We start from the raw sequence: 17,627 nt of genomic DNA, 5'->3' as shown, positions 1-17,627 counted from the left end.
CACATAAGCGCAGCCATAACACTTCAAATTTTTATCATTGAGTTGATCAACACCATTCTCCACTATTCAGTTTTCAATTATTTTGCTTATCTGTAATTTTAGATATCAATATTTATTTGTAATGGTAGACAATGTACACTCAGATTCTCTTTAAAACTTTTCAAGGTAGCTTGTAAAGGCAAATTAGTAATGAAATTTTAACAATATTAAAGATGCTAAAATGTTCATATTCTGGCAGTACATTGTGGTATCAGTTCAATAAAAAAGATGTGGCTCGAGGGGTATGCAAATATTTCAAAGTTGTCATCAGTATTGCTAGAGGCTCTATGGGTAACTTAAAAAGCTATCTCACAAAGAGACATCCCCCAGTGCCACTGGAAAGCATGGGTTTTTGACCTGGATCTCCGCCATCAACACCTGCAGGTACAAGTTCTATAACGTCATCTGTGTTTTACCAGTGATCCACACCAGCCTCTAATGCATTAGCCTCTGCTTCTGCTACAGGAAGCAACAATCATGTTTAACAAATTCTGTCGACCTTTTTAAGCTCCCAATTTATAAAAGCAAAGAAAATGACATTCAGTCACTTAAAATAAGGGATACCATCCCTTCAGGATTATGGAGGATACAGAATTTAGAAAGTTTGTCTCCCTGCTCTGCCTAATCAACTTCCTAGTAGGAAACACTTTCCACCTACTTACTGCCACAACTATCTAATCAACTGTGCAATAACTTACACGGAAAACGGTTTTTGATAGCGGCAGTCACTTTAACAATTGACTGGTGGACTTCCTTGAATAACCAAAGTTTTACTGTAATTACTGCATACCATGACACAAAGCTCCATTCGAGTGTACCGAGTTGCCTGGAATTTCACCTCAGCACATTGCCGAAAATATAGCTTTTTTCTAAAAAGAGAAGCAACCAACTGGTCAGTACATAACAAAATGGTGGCAACTGTAAGTGACGATGCAGCTAACATTATTGCTGCAGTCAAAATTTGTAAATGAACTCAGATGCCCTGCTATACCCACACTATTGATTTAATTGTCAAATCAAGTATAAAACTGTAGCGACTCCTTCCTTTCGCTCCATCTACAGCAGCAGACAACGGGCTGTGTAGACCAGAAAGCAGCTTCACAGCACCCTCGTGGGTCGCTCCTGTCAGTCAATCAGTCTCTTGTTCCGCTCTGATGAGGAAACATCCCCAGTTGTGCTCCCGGTAGCTCGCCAGCACAACACCATGTGGCCTGCGTCATCATCAGCTGCATTATTGCCGGTGTATGCACGAAATGCAGAACTCCTATCCCACGCTCGTCACCGTTGTCCTCTTGTGATCCATTTAATGAGAGGAGTGCTACAGCATTTTCTCCACGGCGCCTTCCTGAGCTGTGTCTTCTCGAAGCGGTTCTACTGACTAAAGGAGTATGAAGCCCGATGCCGGATGCCTAGTTTGTCGCCCGGATATTAGCAACTGGAGTACTGCACGCAGTGTAGTTCAAACAGTGCAGTGAAATGCAGTGCATGCCACGCTGATTTATTACTATCTTATCCCTAGCCATTTTAGCATTCCTTTTCCACCAAGTGCGCCATTGAAGCATTTTTTCCCACCCTGCTGACGACACCCAACAAAGGTTGTAAGCCACCTGTGGTCGACCCAGTCCAGACCATTTTCAGTTAAGAGGTATTAGCCCATTTTGAAAGTTACTGTAGCCATTAGCTTTTGGATTAGTAAGTCAGAACTAGCAGGTGTGGCTCTTCCAGTGTGTCCCTTCATGTACTACCGTTTTCTTAGCTAGCACACCACATAGGCACATGCGCCCCTTAGGTGTGTAGAAGGGAACATAATTCATTCCATCATTGATGACCCCCTCTAAACCATAGCACTGAGTCTCATTACTGGTTTTCCTTTTTTCTTAATATTCCGATTAGCACAACCCACATGGTTGCAAAATCACGTACCACTAGGTCAGCCGGACGCATCCAGCTTACCAGCCACCCACCCCCTGCCCTCTCCACCAGCCGGCACCCCACCACACGCGCCATCCCTTTACGTGCACCAGCGTCCCACTCCCGCACCCCTCCACGTATGCTCACTAACTCAATATCGGCTCTGACTTACCCATATTCCCCCGCAAACTACTCCTAAATTCCAGTCCCCCCTCTCCCCTCCTCATCACCGCCTTCAACAACTCGGCCATACCGACCTATGGGATGCATTCCCACTCGCTCGACTTAGGCTTCCAGTGCGAACTCCCGTGGACCTTCACAGTCACCGACCCCATTCTGGGCACTGACTTCCTCAGTCATTACGGCCTATTGGCCAATGTAGTGAAGCACAGTTTAATTGAGGCCACTTCCGGCAAGACTGTCCAGCGCAGCTCCCGCCCCACCATGTGCTTTGCTGTGAAATAGCTGGCTGTTTCAGGTCCATAAGCTCTGCTCCTTGCAGAACTCCCCCTCCTCATGCAGCCATCTAGCGCCCCCTGGAATGTTCAGCATGACACTGTGCATTAAATAACAACTACCCCTGGTGCTCCAGTTTTCTGCCGACCCTGTCCTCTACCCCCTCAAGTTCAAAATCACACAAAAGGAGTCTGAAGAACTGTTCACTGCCGGCATACTTCGCCCTTCCAAAAACCCATGGGCTTCAGCTCTTCACCTTGTCCCCAAGAAAAATGATTCCTGGCCTTGTGGTGATTACCGCAAACTCAATGCCCATAACATCCTGACCGCTATCCAGTCCCATTCCTCTGCACTTACAGTGACGTCTTCTCAGGAGCTACTATCTTCAGTAAGATAGATTGCACTAAAGCCTACACACAAATCCCAGTCGCCCCAGAGGATATTGAGAAAATAGCCATAATCACGCCTTATGGGCTGTTCGAGAATGCATTCATGACATTTGCCCTCTGCAATGCCGCACAAACCTGGCAGCGGTTTTTGGACAACACCCTCCGAGGTGCATGAGGGTGTTTCGGCTATTTACATGATACACTCATCTACTCCAGAGACCCACATGAGCATCACCAACACATACACAAAATTTTTTCCTGTCTACAGAAAGCTGACATGATCTTCTACTTGGCAAAATGTGTTTTTGGGGTGAGTGATGTCGAATTCCTTGGACACGTTGTCTCTGCCATTGAGTCCCTGTTGGACGCGGGTATGTATCTTAGATGGAGGTTGAGATGGTGTCCGCATTCCAAAGGCCGTGGGCCAGGTCCAGGTCGCCTACTTTTCATCCGAGCTCTCCAATACACAATGCCACTGGGGCACATATGACTGCGAGCTGCCTGCAGTCCATGAAGCCGTCCGCTATTTCCAATCTTCAGTCAAGAGATGCGTCTTTACAATAGGATTATATTGCACAATTTACCACTGATGTCTGGCATGGGGCCGGCATCGACAATATTGTGGCAGATTGCCTTAGCCGCTCCTGTGCCATCACCCAACGCTTAGACTACAATGCCCTGATTGCTGCTCAAGAGTGCGACCTGGACCTGGCTCACACCCTTTGGAATGCGGACACCACCTCAACCTCCAGCTAATATCCATACCCGCGTCCAACAGTAAGACCTGGTGTGTCATCCTTGTGGATCCTTCACAACTTGATGGCTCAATGACTGCCTGCCCCTTCCTCCTTCCAAAACCCGTCATTTGACTGTGTCCACGGCCTCACACTGTGGCCTCACACACCAGGCATGTCCGCTTCCGTCACCATCATGAAACAACACTTTTGTCTGGCCGGGCATCCAACATGACTGCAGCAACTGGGCCTGGTCCTGTGTTCCGTGGCAAGGTCGGATGGCACGTTCACTCCCCAGCGGCCACCTTTACCCCGACACAACACCAGTTCACGCACTTTCACCTTGACAGTGTCAGCCCAATACCCTCCTCCAACAGGTATCGATATCTGCAGACAATTATTGACAGATTTTCTTGCTGGCCAGAGGCCACCCCTATTCCACACATTTCAGCCAAAACCATGGCTCAACCTTTGTTCAAACCTGGGTATCCAGCTTCGGTTGCCCACGTGACATCACTATAGATCTTGGGTGCCAGTCCACCTCACCATCTTCTGATCTCTGGCAGCCACCTACGGCTCCAGTCTCCACCATACCACCAGCTAGCACCCTGCAGCTAACAGCAAGGTGGAGCGGTTCTACCAAATACTTAAAGCTGCCCTCACATGCTATTCTTCTGAATGGTCTGCTGCCCTGCCCTTTGTACTTCTATGCCTTCAGATCACACACAAAACTGACCTGGAAACTTTGATAACTGAGCTGGTCTACAGACAGCCACTCTCCATTCCTTGTGAGTTTCTGGAAGCGACCTCACTTCCTCCTGACAGCATCATTCCAGGTTTCATGCAGCAGCTCCAGGGCTTTATGTCCCAACTGTGACCAACACCTCCACAACGGCATGATGTGAACTGTACCTTCATCCTCTGGGACCTCATAGTATGCACACATATCATGCTTCAAGTGGATGCATACCAACCGCCTACCCGCCCTCAGAATTCGAACCCACACCTGGTGGTGTGATGCAGGGAGAAAAGACATTCTCCATTTATCTGAATGGGGTCACAACAACTATCTGCGTAGACAGGCTCAAGTTTGCCTACATCCTAGAGCCCCCTCCAGCCAACAAGCACAGCACCATTGAGGTAGAGTTGTCCTCACCTACCACTGGATCCAGCCACAGCACCAACAACAACAGCGCCCAATAAAATGCAGGCCAACACCGTTCCCTCTGGTATCCCTGATGTACCGCCGGCATATGCCACCCCGAACACCGTATCCGACACACCACCAGCCGACGCTGTCTCTGGTCTCCCACCAACCGACTACATGAGTGACACACCTCCCAGTGCCTAGGATCCTGATGTCGCCACCGCACTGGCCTATTCGCAGCCTCAAGCAGACATAGAAAGTGCCCTATCCCCACAGGTGCTCACCATGCTCAACAGAGTGTCGTCACCACTGCCACTAGCATCTGCAGCATTGAGCAGCAATGGTACTTTGCGTGCTCCCAATGACACATGCCCCTCCCCTTTCACTGGAAACCATGGCATGAGCACAGTATGCCCCACAGAAAGCATCATCAGTAAGCTTCAAGCACCCCTCTGCACAGTTGAAACCGGTGTTTTCCTCTCGAAAGGGCGGAACTGTGTGGTGACTCCTTCCCTCACCTCCATCTGTAGCAACAGACGATGGGCTGCATAGACCGGAAATCAGTCCCACAACACCCTCACTGGTCACTCCCGCTAGGGGGTGAACTTAAGACAGTCACGCTTTCCAGACATTGGGTATGCCAAACCGTCATTCTACCAGTCTCTTGTTCCGCCGCGACGAGGCAACATACCCGGCCACACACTCGGCAGCTCGCCCGCACAGTGCTACATGGCCCGCATCACCGTTCGCCGCATCTTTACCAGGGTATGCACGAAGCACAGAACTCTTATCCTACACTTGTTGCCATTGTCCCGTTGTGGTCCATTTAATGAGAGGAGTGCTACCATGTTTTTTCCTCGCTGCCTTCCCGAGCTGCATCTTCTTGAGGCGGTTCTACTGACTACAGGATTACAAAGCCTGATGCCGGATGCCCCGGTTCATCCCCCTGGTATCAGCAATTGGAGTACTGTGGGCAGTGTAGTGCAAATAGTGCAGTGTACGCCAAGACTTCCAGGCTGATTTATTACTATCCTATCCCCAGCCAATCTGGCAATCATTTGGCACCAAGTGTGACATTTAAGTTTTTCTCCCGTACACTGCTGGACAACTCCAAACAAAGGTTGCAAGTCACCCATGGTCCGCCCAGTCCAACCCTCCTTGATTGAGAGGTATTAGCCCATTTCAAATGTTACTGTAGTCATTAGCTTTTGGATTACTAAGTCAGAACCAACCTGCGCAACTCTTCCAGCATGCCCCTTCATGTACTACCGTTTTCTTAACTAGCACCAATTGGGAGTATGGTAAAAAGATTTCATATGATGTTCTATACATCAAAAAAAGATTCACTTGCTTCATTTGTTGTTCTACACATCAAAAAAAGATTCATTTGCAATGAACAAATTTAAAGAAATGCAGACACAAATGAATCTGTCAATACTAAAATTAAAACAAGAAGTCCCAATGCGATGGAACTTGGCTTTTCAACAAGTTGGTCTGTGTTTTTTGGAATAAATTGTCCATAATTATAACTTCAACTGGTCTCTCAAACAATGAGCATAAATTGACGCTGGAGGGGTGAAAATCATAGAACATTCCACAACATTACTTCAAATCTTTTATGAAGTAACTAGCGAGGTGAGCACAGAGCAGAAAGATACGAAGGGTGTTCAATAAGTAATGAAACATGATTGGTTTTATTCAGGATAGCAATACACCATATTATTCTCCACCCTTTTGGCCACAAAACACTATTTTTTCAACATTATTAACATTCAATGTGATGGACTTATGCCACCTTACTGGGTGGACCTGTATGTTTGCATGGTACTACTCTCCTGGTCAATGGCAGAACCATCAATACGATCAGCCTCGTAACACACAAGCAATTCTGCGCAGGTGGAACTTTGTTGCTCTTTATGGTCTTCTGTTAGACGGTGAAAAACCCAGTGGGCACACACTTCTGGGTACTCTAACAGGTGGATGAGCATGGCAGCACCCCCAAAAGAGACGTCTAGCTATGCAGCAAGGTGGGTGTTTGTGATCCATCGATAACCTCAAATGAGTATCCACACGTTTTGACATTGCAGGAGTCACAGCTGTGCGTGGCCAGCAGGCACGCAGGACATCAGACAAGTGTGCGCGACCTTATTGCAATGGTGATGCATGCCTCGCCCAACAACTCCCCATGCTTTTGTTCACTGCCAGGTCTCTGCAAACATTCTGCAAGACCCTATGAATATCTGCGATGCTCTGGTTTTCCACCAAAAGAAAATCAATGACAACTATCTGCTTGGAATGCCCCTCCATTACAGACACTATTTTGAAGGTTATGTATTGCACCAACCCCCTCTGAACTTCATGGATAAACCAATATAACCCAGATCCACACTCGCACTTTAAGTCTTAGAACGTTAGACAATCTAGATTGTTATAATTATTTTCACAAATTTTAAGGCATAGCAGAATGCATTTGTTAAAGAAAACAATGCTCCAGAAAGTGCTACATAGTTGGTTATGTTAAGAAGAGTGTTAAGGGGGATTTAATTCCAGAACAGAGGGGAAATGCCTTCCTTCCAACTTTACAACAATAATTCAAAGAAGGCAATACAGGAAGTCACGCAACACATAAGAGCAGCTTTTTTTGGTGTTATTTTGATCCACGGAACAGCAGTGTGCTCACTGTTATGAAAAACAAAGTGGCCAGGCGTCTGTGTCGCCTGGCCAGCAAGAGCTGTTGCATAATGATTTGATTCACAGATCCAGTTATATGGCTCCTTCTGTGTATACCGTTTTTACGACTGTGACGTGTGGGACCTGAAGATGGCATCAATGTAATGCTGAAACTGGTAGCACATAAGACGTTCATAAAATAAATTTCTGCAATACATACGGCTGTTGGTAAATTATTGCATCAAGAAATACATGCCAGCCGTTGTCCCACAGTCCATAATGGATCAACAAAGACAACAGTAAATGTCTTTGTTTTAATGACTGTCTTCCCAACTCGCTTACACCCATGACCTCCTTTCACCTATTTCGTGGTAATACAATACTTTGACATTTTTCCGTGTCCTCCATCAAACCTATTTGGTTAGGATCTCATACCATGCAGTAATACTACAGAATAGAATGGACATTAATGCACTTGTAGTTACACTCGGGAACATAATAAAATGTCACAGGCATACGTCATGCTTGCCCATATTCTTAGCTAGAGCTGTCAGTATCTGGAGAGTTCAGTGATTCCAAGTTCACTGTGTTCATATGGATTACTCAACATACCTCAGATGTCCTAATCATATTCTATGACACAATATAGCACCAAACTTTGTTGCATTTTCAGTTGTGCCTGAAGCTCCAGTAGAAGTATTAAAAATATGGACAATTCCGAAGTGCGTGAATGTGGTGTGACAAGACTGGCTCATTTCAGATGTATTATTAGGTTTACATTAAAGACTACAGTACTAATATGGTTAATTAGTGAGACCTTTGATACTAAAGATATCACTTTACTTTTTGTAAATTTTTTAGTGACATGATCATCACTTTCCCATGTCAGAGAAAGGTTTCAAAACCACTACTTCAAACTCTCAATTTGGTTAGTATAATAGTAACAAGAAAGACAACAGAAAGAGAGCAAGTATAAGACTAAGATATGGTTGCCTATAAAACTGATTATATTTTATGCTCACAAGTTTGCATTTTGAACAATACCCCATGCAATCGCAAAATGCCTGTTACTTACTGTATTTGTCACAATTTAGTTTGATTCAAAAATACTTCATTTTAACCGTATTGATGGGGAAACTACCTTTCATATCTTCCCTTTTTTTTAGGAAAAAGATATTTTATATGCCTCTTTAATCTCTTTTCATTTGCTGTTCCACAATCATATTCCTAAGATAATGAGAACATTATTTAAAAAATGATCCTTACCCTATCCAAAAAACATTGGAAAAACCACTTCAGTGTATAAATGCCTGTGTCGACACCATTTTTATCGAGGTGCTTCTTCAACTTTGGCAGAAATTTATTCATTATTTTGTCATGGTGTTCTTGGTAGCGTAGCAACTTCGGAAATCCAGGAATAAAGAAACCTTGAAATGGTGATACACCCAAAAATTATAAATGATACATTAATAGTCAAGTTTACATTAATAATCAGCTCTGTGCAAAAATAAAAACTGGGTTAATGCTTACCATGCATAGCATACTTCTTATCAGCAATTAAAATGGAAAGTGCCCAAAACGCATCTTCTTCACTTAGATACATGAGGAGGAGAGCAGCAATTTGTGACATACCCTGACAATAGCCAATATCCAAATTGTAAACACTATATGCAGAAAGAACATTAAAAAGTGCTTGCTGCTGTAGGCCATAACGCTCACGGAACATGATATGGTCACGGTATGTCCTATTGACGTCAAGGTCTATTTGTCGAATATCAGGGGACCAACGATATGCTAGCTCTAGCATGTCCTGGAAGATAAATATATATTTCGTTATAAACAACAGCATTTTGCAATTAAGATGAGAGGCATACAATAGAGGTCCATATACTTTTGAAACATTTATTTTCACTAACACTTTTAAACCACACAAACTGGGCAATATTCTTACAGAACTGTCCATTAATAAGAAAAATGAAATCGTAAAGGCAAAGTCTCTTAAATGAATAATAGAGAGGCCATTTGCTCTTTAGATACTTACTTTCCCTAGAACATGACACGTTTACCTTGACATGGACTGTAAATTACCCTTCCCCAGCAGTTAAAACCATTTTCTTGATGAGCCCTGCTCCCCCAAATAACCTTTCTCCAATGTGTTTGTTTCTAAATCTGTGCTATTTTACTTTTATTCCTTCAGGAAGTGAAATATTAGTACTGCTGATAGGCACAGCCAAAAATATACGACACACTATTAGTTTTCTGAATTAATAGTTCCCTTCCTGGGAAGCGGAAGAATAGGTTGGGGAAGGATAAGAAAGAAATGTTCGTCACTCAGATTCCAGGTTGAATGGGACCCACCAATTTTGAGCACATGGGGAGACAAAGATGGGTCCCCACAGAGTTGCAACTCTCACTCATTCTCAAAATAGATGCATCCCTGTTATCCTGGGTCCAAGTGACCTGCTCTTCCTTTTTAACCCTCCACAACCTATCCCCCTCTTCTTGTGAGGAAGGAACTATTAGCTCTGAAAGCTAGGATAGAGTTGCCTAATTTTTTATATGCCTATTGGCAGTACTAATTTTTGACCTGCATATTGGGCAGCAATTCTGTCTAAAAATTTATACTTTTCTAGAGAATTTTCCTTTTGGTACAGCCAAAAGAGTAAAATGTATATATTTGTCAAAGAAAATAGCACTGAAGGCATTACTACATCAGACAACCAAACAGTCATATCTTTTACATTTTTTGTTTCAAAGTAACATATTCAATGACAAAATCATTATACTCTCGAATGAAAGGGAGAGTATGCAACTACAGAAATTACAGACATTCTGTACAAAGACATATATTAAGAACCTGGCATTTATAATGTCAGAAGAGCATTTATATGCGCTTGAACATTTTAATATAACAAACAACATGAAGAAATTAACATAACTCCATTTAGAGTTCCAGTCGCTACTTATCAGTTCATCCATGATGGAGCATGGTGTCCATCTCTTACATTTTCAACAGCTGGAAATATTAAAACCATCTCTCAGAGCTAAGACATAGCTTGCCTACAAAAATAATTAGTTTCACTCATGAGTAAAATAAATAGAATTTTAGAAAGATCTCCTGACAAAAAGACTATTTCATTTCCACATCTCTCATTCTTTGCAGTATTTTGTGAATTCGCAATACATTTGATACCAACCACCTCACCAGTTTCACAAGGGCAAGAAATACTGGGCAATATCAGCAAAGCCATGCAGGCACAGGCTTCCTTAAAGGTCAATGTGTCACACTGCCACCACAATATCAACTGCCTCAGTCAAAAACATGTGAATGACATGGCTCATCATTTTCCAATTGACTGTAACAGCAGATAGCAGCACTCAGTGGAACAAAGTATTTGAAAAATCCAATGATCATCACTACTACGACTACTGAGCTGCCATTATCAGCAAGAACCATGTTCTCCCAATGGGGCGAAGAAGCCACCATCTTCCACAAATGTATCTGCAAACCATACATCATAGGTCACAGATATTAACAAAGCTAACCATTTCTTTGTCTTCGTACAGAAAAAGATCTATCAGATGGATGAGGCACAGTACAAATACATATGGGTACACTGAAAGTAAGCCATGAGTGCAGTAGGAAGTACAAAAGATGTGGCATTTCTCACAGTGACAGGGTATATTTAAAGCCAGTGGAAGCTCCACATTAGCAATGTTACCATGAGGTGAAATGAAACATGTGTTAGACAGTATACTGTTCTTCACAACTGATGATACAATGAGCTGTTAGAAGAACAAGTGCAATTATCTACCTACAGCATTCTGCTAGAGCAGAGAGATTCTGTGAAACAAATTACCACCCCATCACTCCCAAATTGTGGATGTGGTTCAACAAGTTCTTCATTAGGGTATTTGCTGAGCACTCAATGTTAACTGATTGATCTTATTCTGAATTTTTAGATTTCAGTGAAAAATAGGAAACTGGAGAAAGTATGAAGACATTGGGCTTCAGTGTTTAGTGATCTGTCATTGTTAACATTAATGGCTCAACAATACTGAATTCAGGATCACTGCAGTAGCCAATAGTGAATGCTGTGTTTCACTTCATTGTGCTGTGATCATGCCATTTTGCTGGAATGAATAACGACTCGGTTCCTGGTTAAAACTGTGCATGTTAAACAGAATTTTCATTTGTAAAATTATCTGTTAACTCTGCTATTCACTGGTATATGCTCAGTATGAAACAAATCAGACATAGTGGCTGCTCTGCATGAAGAAGGTAGGGTTCACACCACTGAAGTGTTCTGCTTGAAACAATGGTCAATGTGCAAGACAAGACTTCCTCTGCTCCCTGCATTTTCCTCAAAATCAACTAAGAAAAAGTGCACACAGTAAATATTAGTGGATACATCATCTAGCATCCAGCCACTTTAAAGCATAATAATTCAATGAATGATCAAGATGGCTATCTCAGGTGCTATGAGTGATGGCATTAGTGTGACTGGTCTCTACACAGACTCCAAGCAGCTGTTTAACTCTTGTCCAGATAACAACCATATCCAAGACAATCACTGTCACTCACTGAACTGTCGTACTTAAAACTGGAATGGTAAACCCTGAAAGATCCTCAGAATTGTATCATACATTGATCATGGTGGAATACCCTCAGAAAACTGAATCAATTATATGTGACAAATGCTCAATAATAATATACGGGAATAATTCTAATACTTACTCTGTATTATAATGATATGAAAGACAGGCTATTTCTTAAGAGTGGTAGTAACATCTGTTTCTTACCTGATATTTCCCTTTATTTTCTTCTTTGATGGCCTTCACATTAAGCAACAATGCCCACACTTGTCCGCGAAGAGAATTTGGTATGCCTTTGAAAAGGCGCCTTCTCATCTTTTCAGTTGCGACTGCTGTTTCCCACGAATTTATCATCTTAAGCCACTTTTTGACTCGTTCCATTTCAATTTGAATTTGACGTGCTTCATTTGGACCGGCTTTTGCTGGAAGGCGTTTGTCACTGTAAATAAAATGCTGCTTTTTCAACTGGCACGTGTTAACAAGGCCAAACATTGTATCAATAACAATCAGAGGGAAAGAATGACAAACAGTGCCACAGAAAGTGATAAAGTCCTTGTTACTCTTTAATATCAGGGACTTAAACCACTATATCTTCACCTAATTCTAATTGAAATCACAAGGTACGTAGCTCAATGGCCACGTTACCAACCGAAAGAAAATTTACATTAGCAATACTGTAATCAAGCCACAATAGAAGATTCCAGACAATTGTGGTGGACTTGGCGCAGCTGCTTATTGTGTCCATTTCAATAAATCACAAAATGTGATTTTTGTATACACCTGCGAGTTGTCGCAGCTCTACAGAAGACTATAGTGTTCACCTGCAGCTGTTTGCACTTCACAGTTGAAAGCTGGCAAGCGTGCCCTCAACTGTCGGGTTTCTTCCCATACGGGCTCTACGGTACGTTGCTTGTAACACATTCCATTTAATTACGTTATGACAACAAACTCTGCTGAAACATCCACAAAAACAGGGACTTACAAACACATGCTTATACACACTGTACTAACAATAAATTTAACACATGGATAATAATCTATATACAATATATTTAAGCAGGCCAGAACTTTTCACACAATTCAGGCGGTACATCACGCCCTTGAAATCTGCCGGATTTAATTTTACGATCCACAGTTCCACAGCACAATTTTTACTGACGTACAATGGGTCAGTTTATAGAGTACATACTGCCACAAGCTATACAACATGCAATGTAGCATAACAGTTAGCGGCGTTGGCTGGAATGCTGCAGGCTGCCAGTTCAAACCAGACCACCAGCAATTATTTGTTATTTAGTATTTATCATTCCTGGAAGGTTCTTGAAATTTCTTTTGTTTACAATGGTTGCATATTCTGGAATAGTCTATGTTTGTATTAATAGCAGTGCTCTCCAAACAAGAGTTCAATCTGTTCTGCCTGTAAGTGGTGTTCATAATAAACATGCTATCAGTGCTAAGTGCTGTATTTCACTAATGACCTTGCTTTTGGATTAGGACTTGAGTGTGGTTACAATATGACACTGTTGGAGATACTAGGTACTTCAAAACCTAAATCAATGTGGCCCCAGCTAGGCAACATAAAAGTTGCCTACACAAACAGGAACCAGAATACAGGAAATTCATAGTTCCCAAGGTCCGAATACTCAGGAAACCAATGGATTCCAAAACAGCAGCAAGTCACCTGTACATCAGACAGCAATCACTTGTTTTCTGGAGATGCTTGTCAGGCTCCGTATAAATAGATGAAAGGATTCGACCAAATACAAGTGGGATGACATGATGAGTGTTTGGAAAATGTTTATTTTTATTTGGACGGCACAGTGCAGCAGTCCTCTGAGAACAAAGAGAAGCTAAATGTCTGGAACAAATTCTAGGCCACACAAAAGAAAACATTTGGTGACAATCAGCAGCAAGTCATCTTAGCAGAAGAGCAGGGCCCTAACTTCATGGGGAAATGACACAGTCTTACATAAAGAATGTTTTGCACCTATACCACATTGTGAACCAAAGTATGACAGAAGATGACAAAATTTCACGCTTGATTAAAAGAGTCACAGAAGCATGTACCAAGCTCTCCTAGCAAAATATGTCACAACAGCAGATGAATTCGCCATTGGTGCCAACAAATCAAGGAAACGTAAAAGGAAAGTCGGATGAAAGAAGTATGAATGAATGTTGAATGAGGTCCCTATGGCAATTGTGCAACACCACCATGAGCTCATTTCTCTCGTACACCATATAGGAAGAGAGGAGGTACAGCACTGTATCCAAGACCAAGTGGGCGAGAGATGGCGACCACAAATGTTGACCCCATACATCAGGATATAACAGATAATATGGAAGAAGATGTGTATCTATCTGTAGCACCAATCTCTGCCACCAATCAAATGCATCACAAAGAATGGATTTGGCTGCAGCTATCAAATGTCAAACTAGCATTCGAACAATGCAAGAACAACCATCTTCTCCTTCAAGTATAGTGCTTCACAGAAGGAAAGACATCTGGAAGACAGAGGAGAACAGGCTGGTGTGTTTTCACTGTAGATACTGTTGGCAAGTTTTATGTTACTGCAGAGAAAGAAGATGAGTGTTTTATGACAATTAGACTGCAAGAAGTCAACCATCACAACAAACCCATTCACGTCAGTCAACTGCAGACAATTACAGTTGACCTGACAGAGTCCATTGACATAACTCTGATGAGGTCACTCTCCAACACGCCATAGCTGTTCCCCGTCACCAAACAGAGGTACCAGCCACTTGCCCAGCTGCCGAATTAAGGCAAATAAGTGATGCGACCATATAGGGAGGTGAGGCTGCTACAGATACAATAGTTACCAAGATGTCAGGAAATCTTGCTGCCATCATCGATGGCCAATCTTTTTAGGCTCTAGTACACTTAGGGGCTGCTGCTGCTTCTGTAATGTTGAATATTTATCATCAGCTAAAGAAAACTATTCTCTGATATGAATGCAATTGTGCTGAAAGATGCAAGTGGGAAAGATGTCCAGCTAACAGAAAAATTTGTTCCAAGAATACTATCAATGACAGAATACAGCCCTTGGAATTTGTTATATTAACAGAAATTAGTCCATGTTATTCTTGTTGTGACTCGCCGATCATTCAAAGTGCCGGTGCGCAATTACGCGCGTCCTCTACGTGCGGCGCTGTCTGCCAGCCATGCAGCAGCTGCGCCACCTAAGCGGCCAGCCGAGCAGCAGCTGCTAGACTGGGACTCAGTGCTCATTCGAATGTTAACGCGTGCACATGTCTTGCTTGTCAACTTCCTCTATGATTTATATGTTTTGTGTCGTTCTGAAATACAGGGTGTCCCAGCTATCTTGTCCACCCAAAATATCTGTGGAACAATAACAGCTATTGGAAAACGACTTTCACCGGTATCAATGTAGGGCTGGGGCCCATGAATGTAAATATTTGGAAACATTCTAAAATGAAAGCATATGTGTTTTTAACACAAACTTATGTTTTTTTTAAATGGACCTCCTATATTTTTTCTTCAGCAATCCATAGCATGACAAAGCACATACACAATGGCGTTGACTGCATCGCAATATTCTCCTTACATCCCGAGATATTAAGACGCGAAGTTGACGCTTTAAACACCCGACATGCGCTGTTGGCGCACGTCCTGAGGCTCAGGCGTGAACTCCATGCTGCCCGTAATCGCGATGTGATTGACATGTGTAATCACACTTCCATACTTATCAAGAGGTCCGAAACGAATAATACGGTCTGCTGCCATCCTGCATTAACGTCGTACATTCCAGCAGGTATTTATCCCATAGGGTAGGGGTGATGCGGTTCTGTAACATATCTGTGTACCGCAACGTTAGTCACAAAGTTAACTTCGCTTATCGTTAATCCGTTACTAAAAAGGTAATGCCGTTCAACGATAAAACTTTACTTTACTGTAGATCTAGCACAAGTGACAGTTAATCATTCACTTGTAATAGTAAAATTCATGTTGATGGTTTTAGTGAAACGAGCAAGTGGACTAAAAGTTTTACCGTTGTTTAGGTAAAAATGTTTTGATTGGGAAGTTCAGGTAGGACATAGAAGATGAATGTAAACATGTTTAACCAATTAGTTTTATTATCACATAATTATCAATGTTATGTTTATCTAATATGTTAAATGTCAAATTGTTGCAAACAAATGTTTCTTAACATCACTGGGTAAAATGGCCCTTTGTAGAAACGTCCACTGGGATACCGGCATTACATACTAAACATAGCGTTCACATCTCATGGTCAAAGTGATGCCCATTGGCTTGCATACATAGGGTCACTCTGCGGATGAAGGATGCCCTACTTTGTGCTACTGTTTCCTCTTTGATGGCTGTACAAGCATCAATAATGCGTTGCTTCATGTCCTCTGGTGTTGTTGGTTCATGTTGGTAAACAGCATCCTTCACTGCTCCCCAAAGAAAATAATCCAGCGGTGTAAGGTCCGGAGATCGGGGAGTGCAGTAGCAGCGCATGTCGGGTGTTTCAAGCGTCAACTTCGCGTCTTAATATCTCGGGATGTAATGGGAATATTGCGATGCAATCAACGCCACTGTGTATGAGCTTTGTCATGCTATGGATTGCTGAAGAAAAAACATAGGCGGTCCATTTAAAAAAACATAAGTTTGTGTTAAACACATATGCTTTCGTTTTAGAATGTTTCCAAATATGTACATTCATGGGCCCCAGCCCTACATTGATACCGGTGAAAGTCGTTTTCCAATAGCTGTTATTGTTCCAGAGATATTTTGGGTGGACAAGATACCTGGGACACCCTGTATGTGTGTTCAACTTGACGTTATAACAATTGGCAACGAGGTAGTGGATTTTTCCTTTTCACCGTTGACCCACAGGTTTCCATGGCTACTGTCGAGCAACTATTGCAAAGTCTCTTTGAACAGCAAACGCTTCTAACAGCAGCGATTCGCGATTTCGTCGCAGCGTCAAATGCGTGGCGTTTCTCGTCGTTGGCTATACCTCCTTTTCCTCCTTACGACGAGATGGCGGAAGACTGGTCTGATTATTAAAAATGTTTTCGACAGCACTTCTTAGCATTTCGTGTCATGGACGAACAACCATGTAAGTCTCTGTTCCTTTCCTGGATTTCACCTCAAATGTATTGGTTGTTGTCGCAATTGGCTCCTTTGAAGGATCCTGCGTCTTTGTCCTTTGCTGAAATGTGCTCACTTCTGTCTGTCTATTTTCAAAAGTAAACGCATGTGGTAGCCACTCGTGTTGCCTTTTATCGTTGTCAAAAACAGCCGCATCAATCCTATCGCGCTTGGGCTGCTGAACTTCACGGCCTCAGTCGAAAGTGTCAATTTGTTACTGACGTTCACAAAGAATCCTATGCCGATTCCATGGTACGGGATGCTATTATCCGGTCGGTGCCCGACAAAGAAGTTCGGCAACATGCCCTTCAATTGGCAAATCCGACTCTCGACGAAGATCTCTCCATTGCGCAGTCTTTTGAAATTTCTCGCGCCGCTGGGGTGCAAATCGAGGCGTGGGGTGATGTAGGGGAAATACAACCTCTGTGCGCTGTTGACGACGCGTGCGGTGCGTCCCCGCCGGCCGACGAGGCCGCAGTGTGCTCCCACGCACAGCCTCGGCCTAACCGTAGACAACCCGCTAAGAAACTGCAGCAAAACCCCCGGCA

At 42.9% G+C, this 17,627-nt stretch overlaps 1 protein-coding gene across 3 annotated transcripts in view; it reads right to left on the bottom strand.

Moving 5' to 3' along the window:
• The window catches only part of LOC126184850 (USP6 N-terminal-like protein), a 143,035-nt gene that overhangs the window by 96,400 nt on the left and 29,008 nt on the right, over positions 1-17,627 (bottom strand). For all 3 annotated transcript variants that reach the window (XM_049927462.1, XM_049927479.1, XM_049927471.1), the window contains 3 exons: positions 12,150-12,381; positions 8,877-9,156; positions 8,613-8,773 (listed from right to left, as the gene is read on the bottom strand). In XM_049927462.1, the coding sequence (XP_049783419.1) occupies positions 8,613-8,773; positions 8,877-9,156; positions 12,150-12,381 (673 nt within the window). The remainder of the gene's footprint in view (positions 1-8,612; positions 8,774-8,876; positions 9,157-12,149; positions 12,382-17,627) is intronic.

This window comes from Schistocerca cancellata, chromosome 1 (assembly GCF_023864275.1).
Source record: "Schistocerca cancellata isolate TAMUIC-IGC-003103 chromosome 1, iqSchCanc2.1, whole genome shotgun sequence".
In the NCBI taxonomy this organism is placed as follows: Eukaryota; Metazoa; Arthropoda; class Insecta; order Orthoptera; family Acrididae; genus Schistocerca; species Schistocerca cancellata.
The sequence above is the reverse complement of the archived record's forward strand: the minus strand, read 5'-3'. Positions and strand labels throughout refer to the sequence as shown.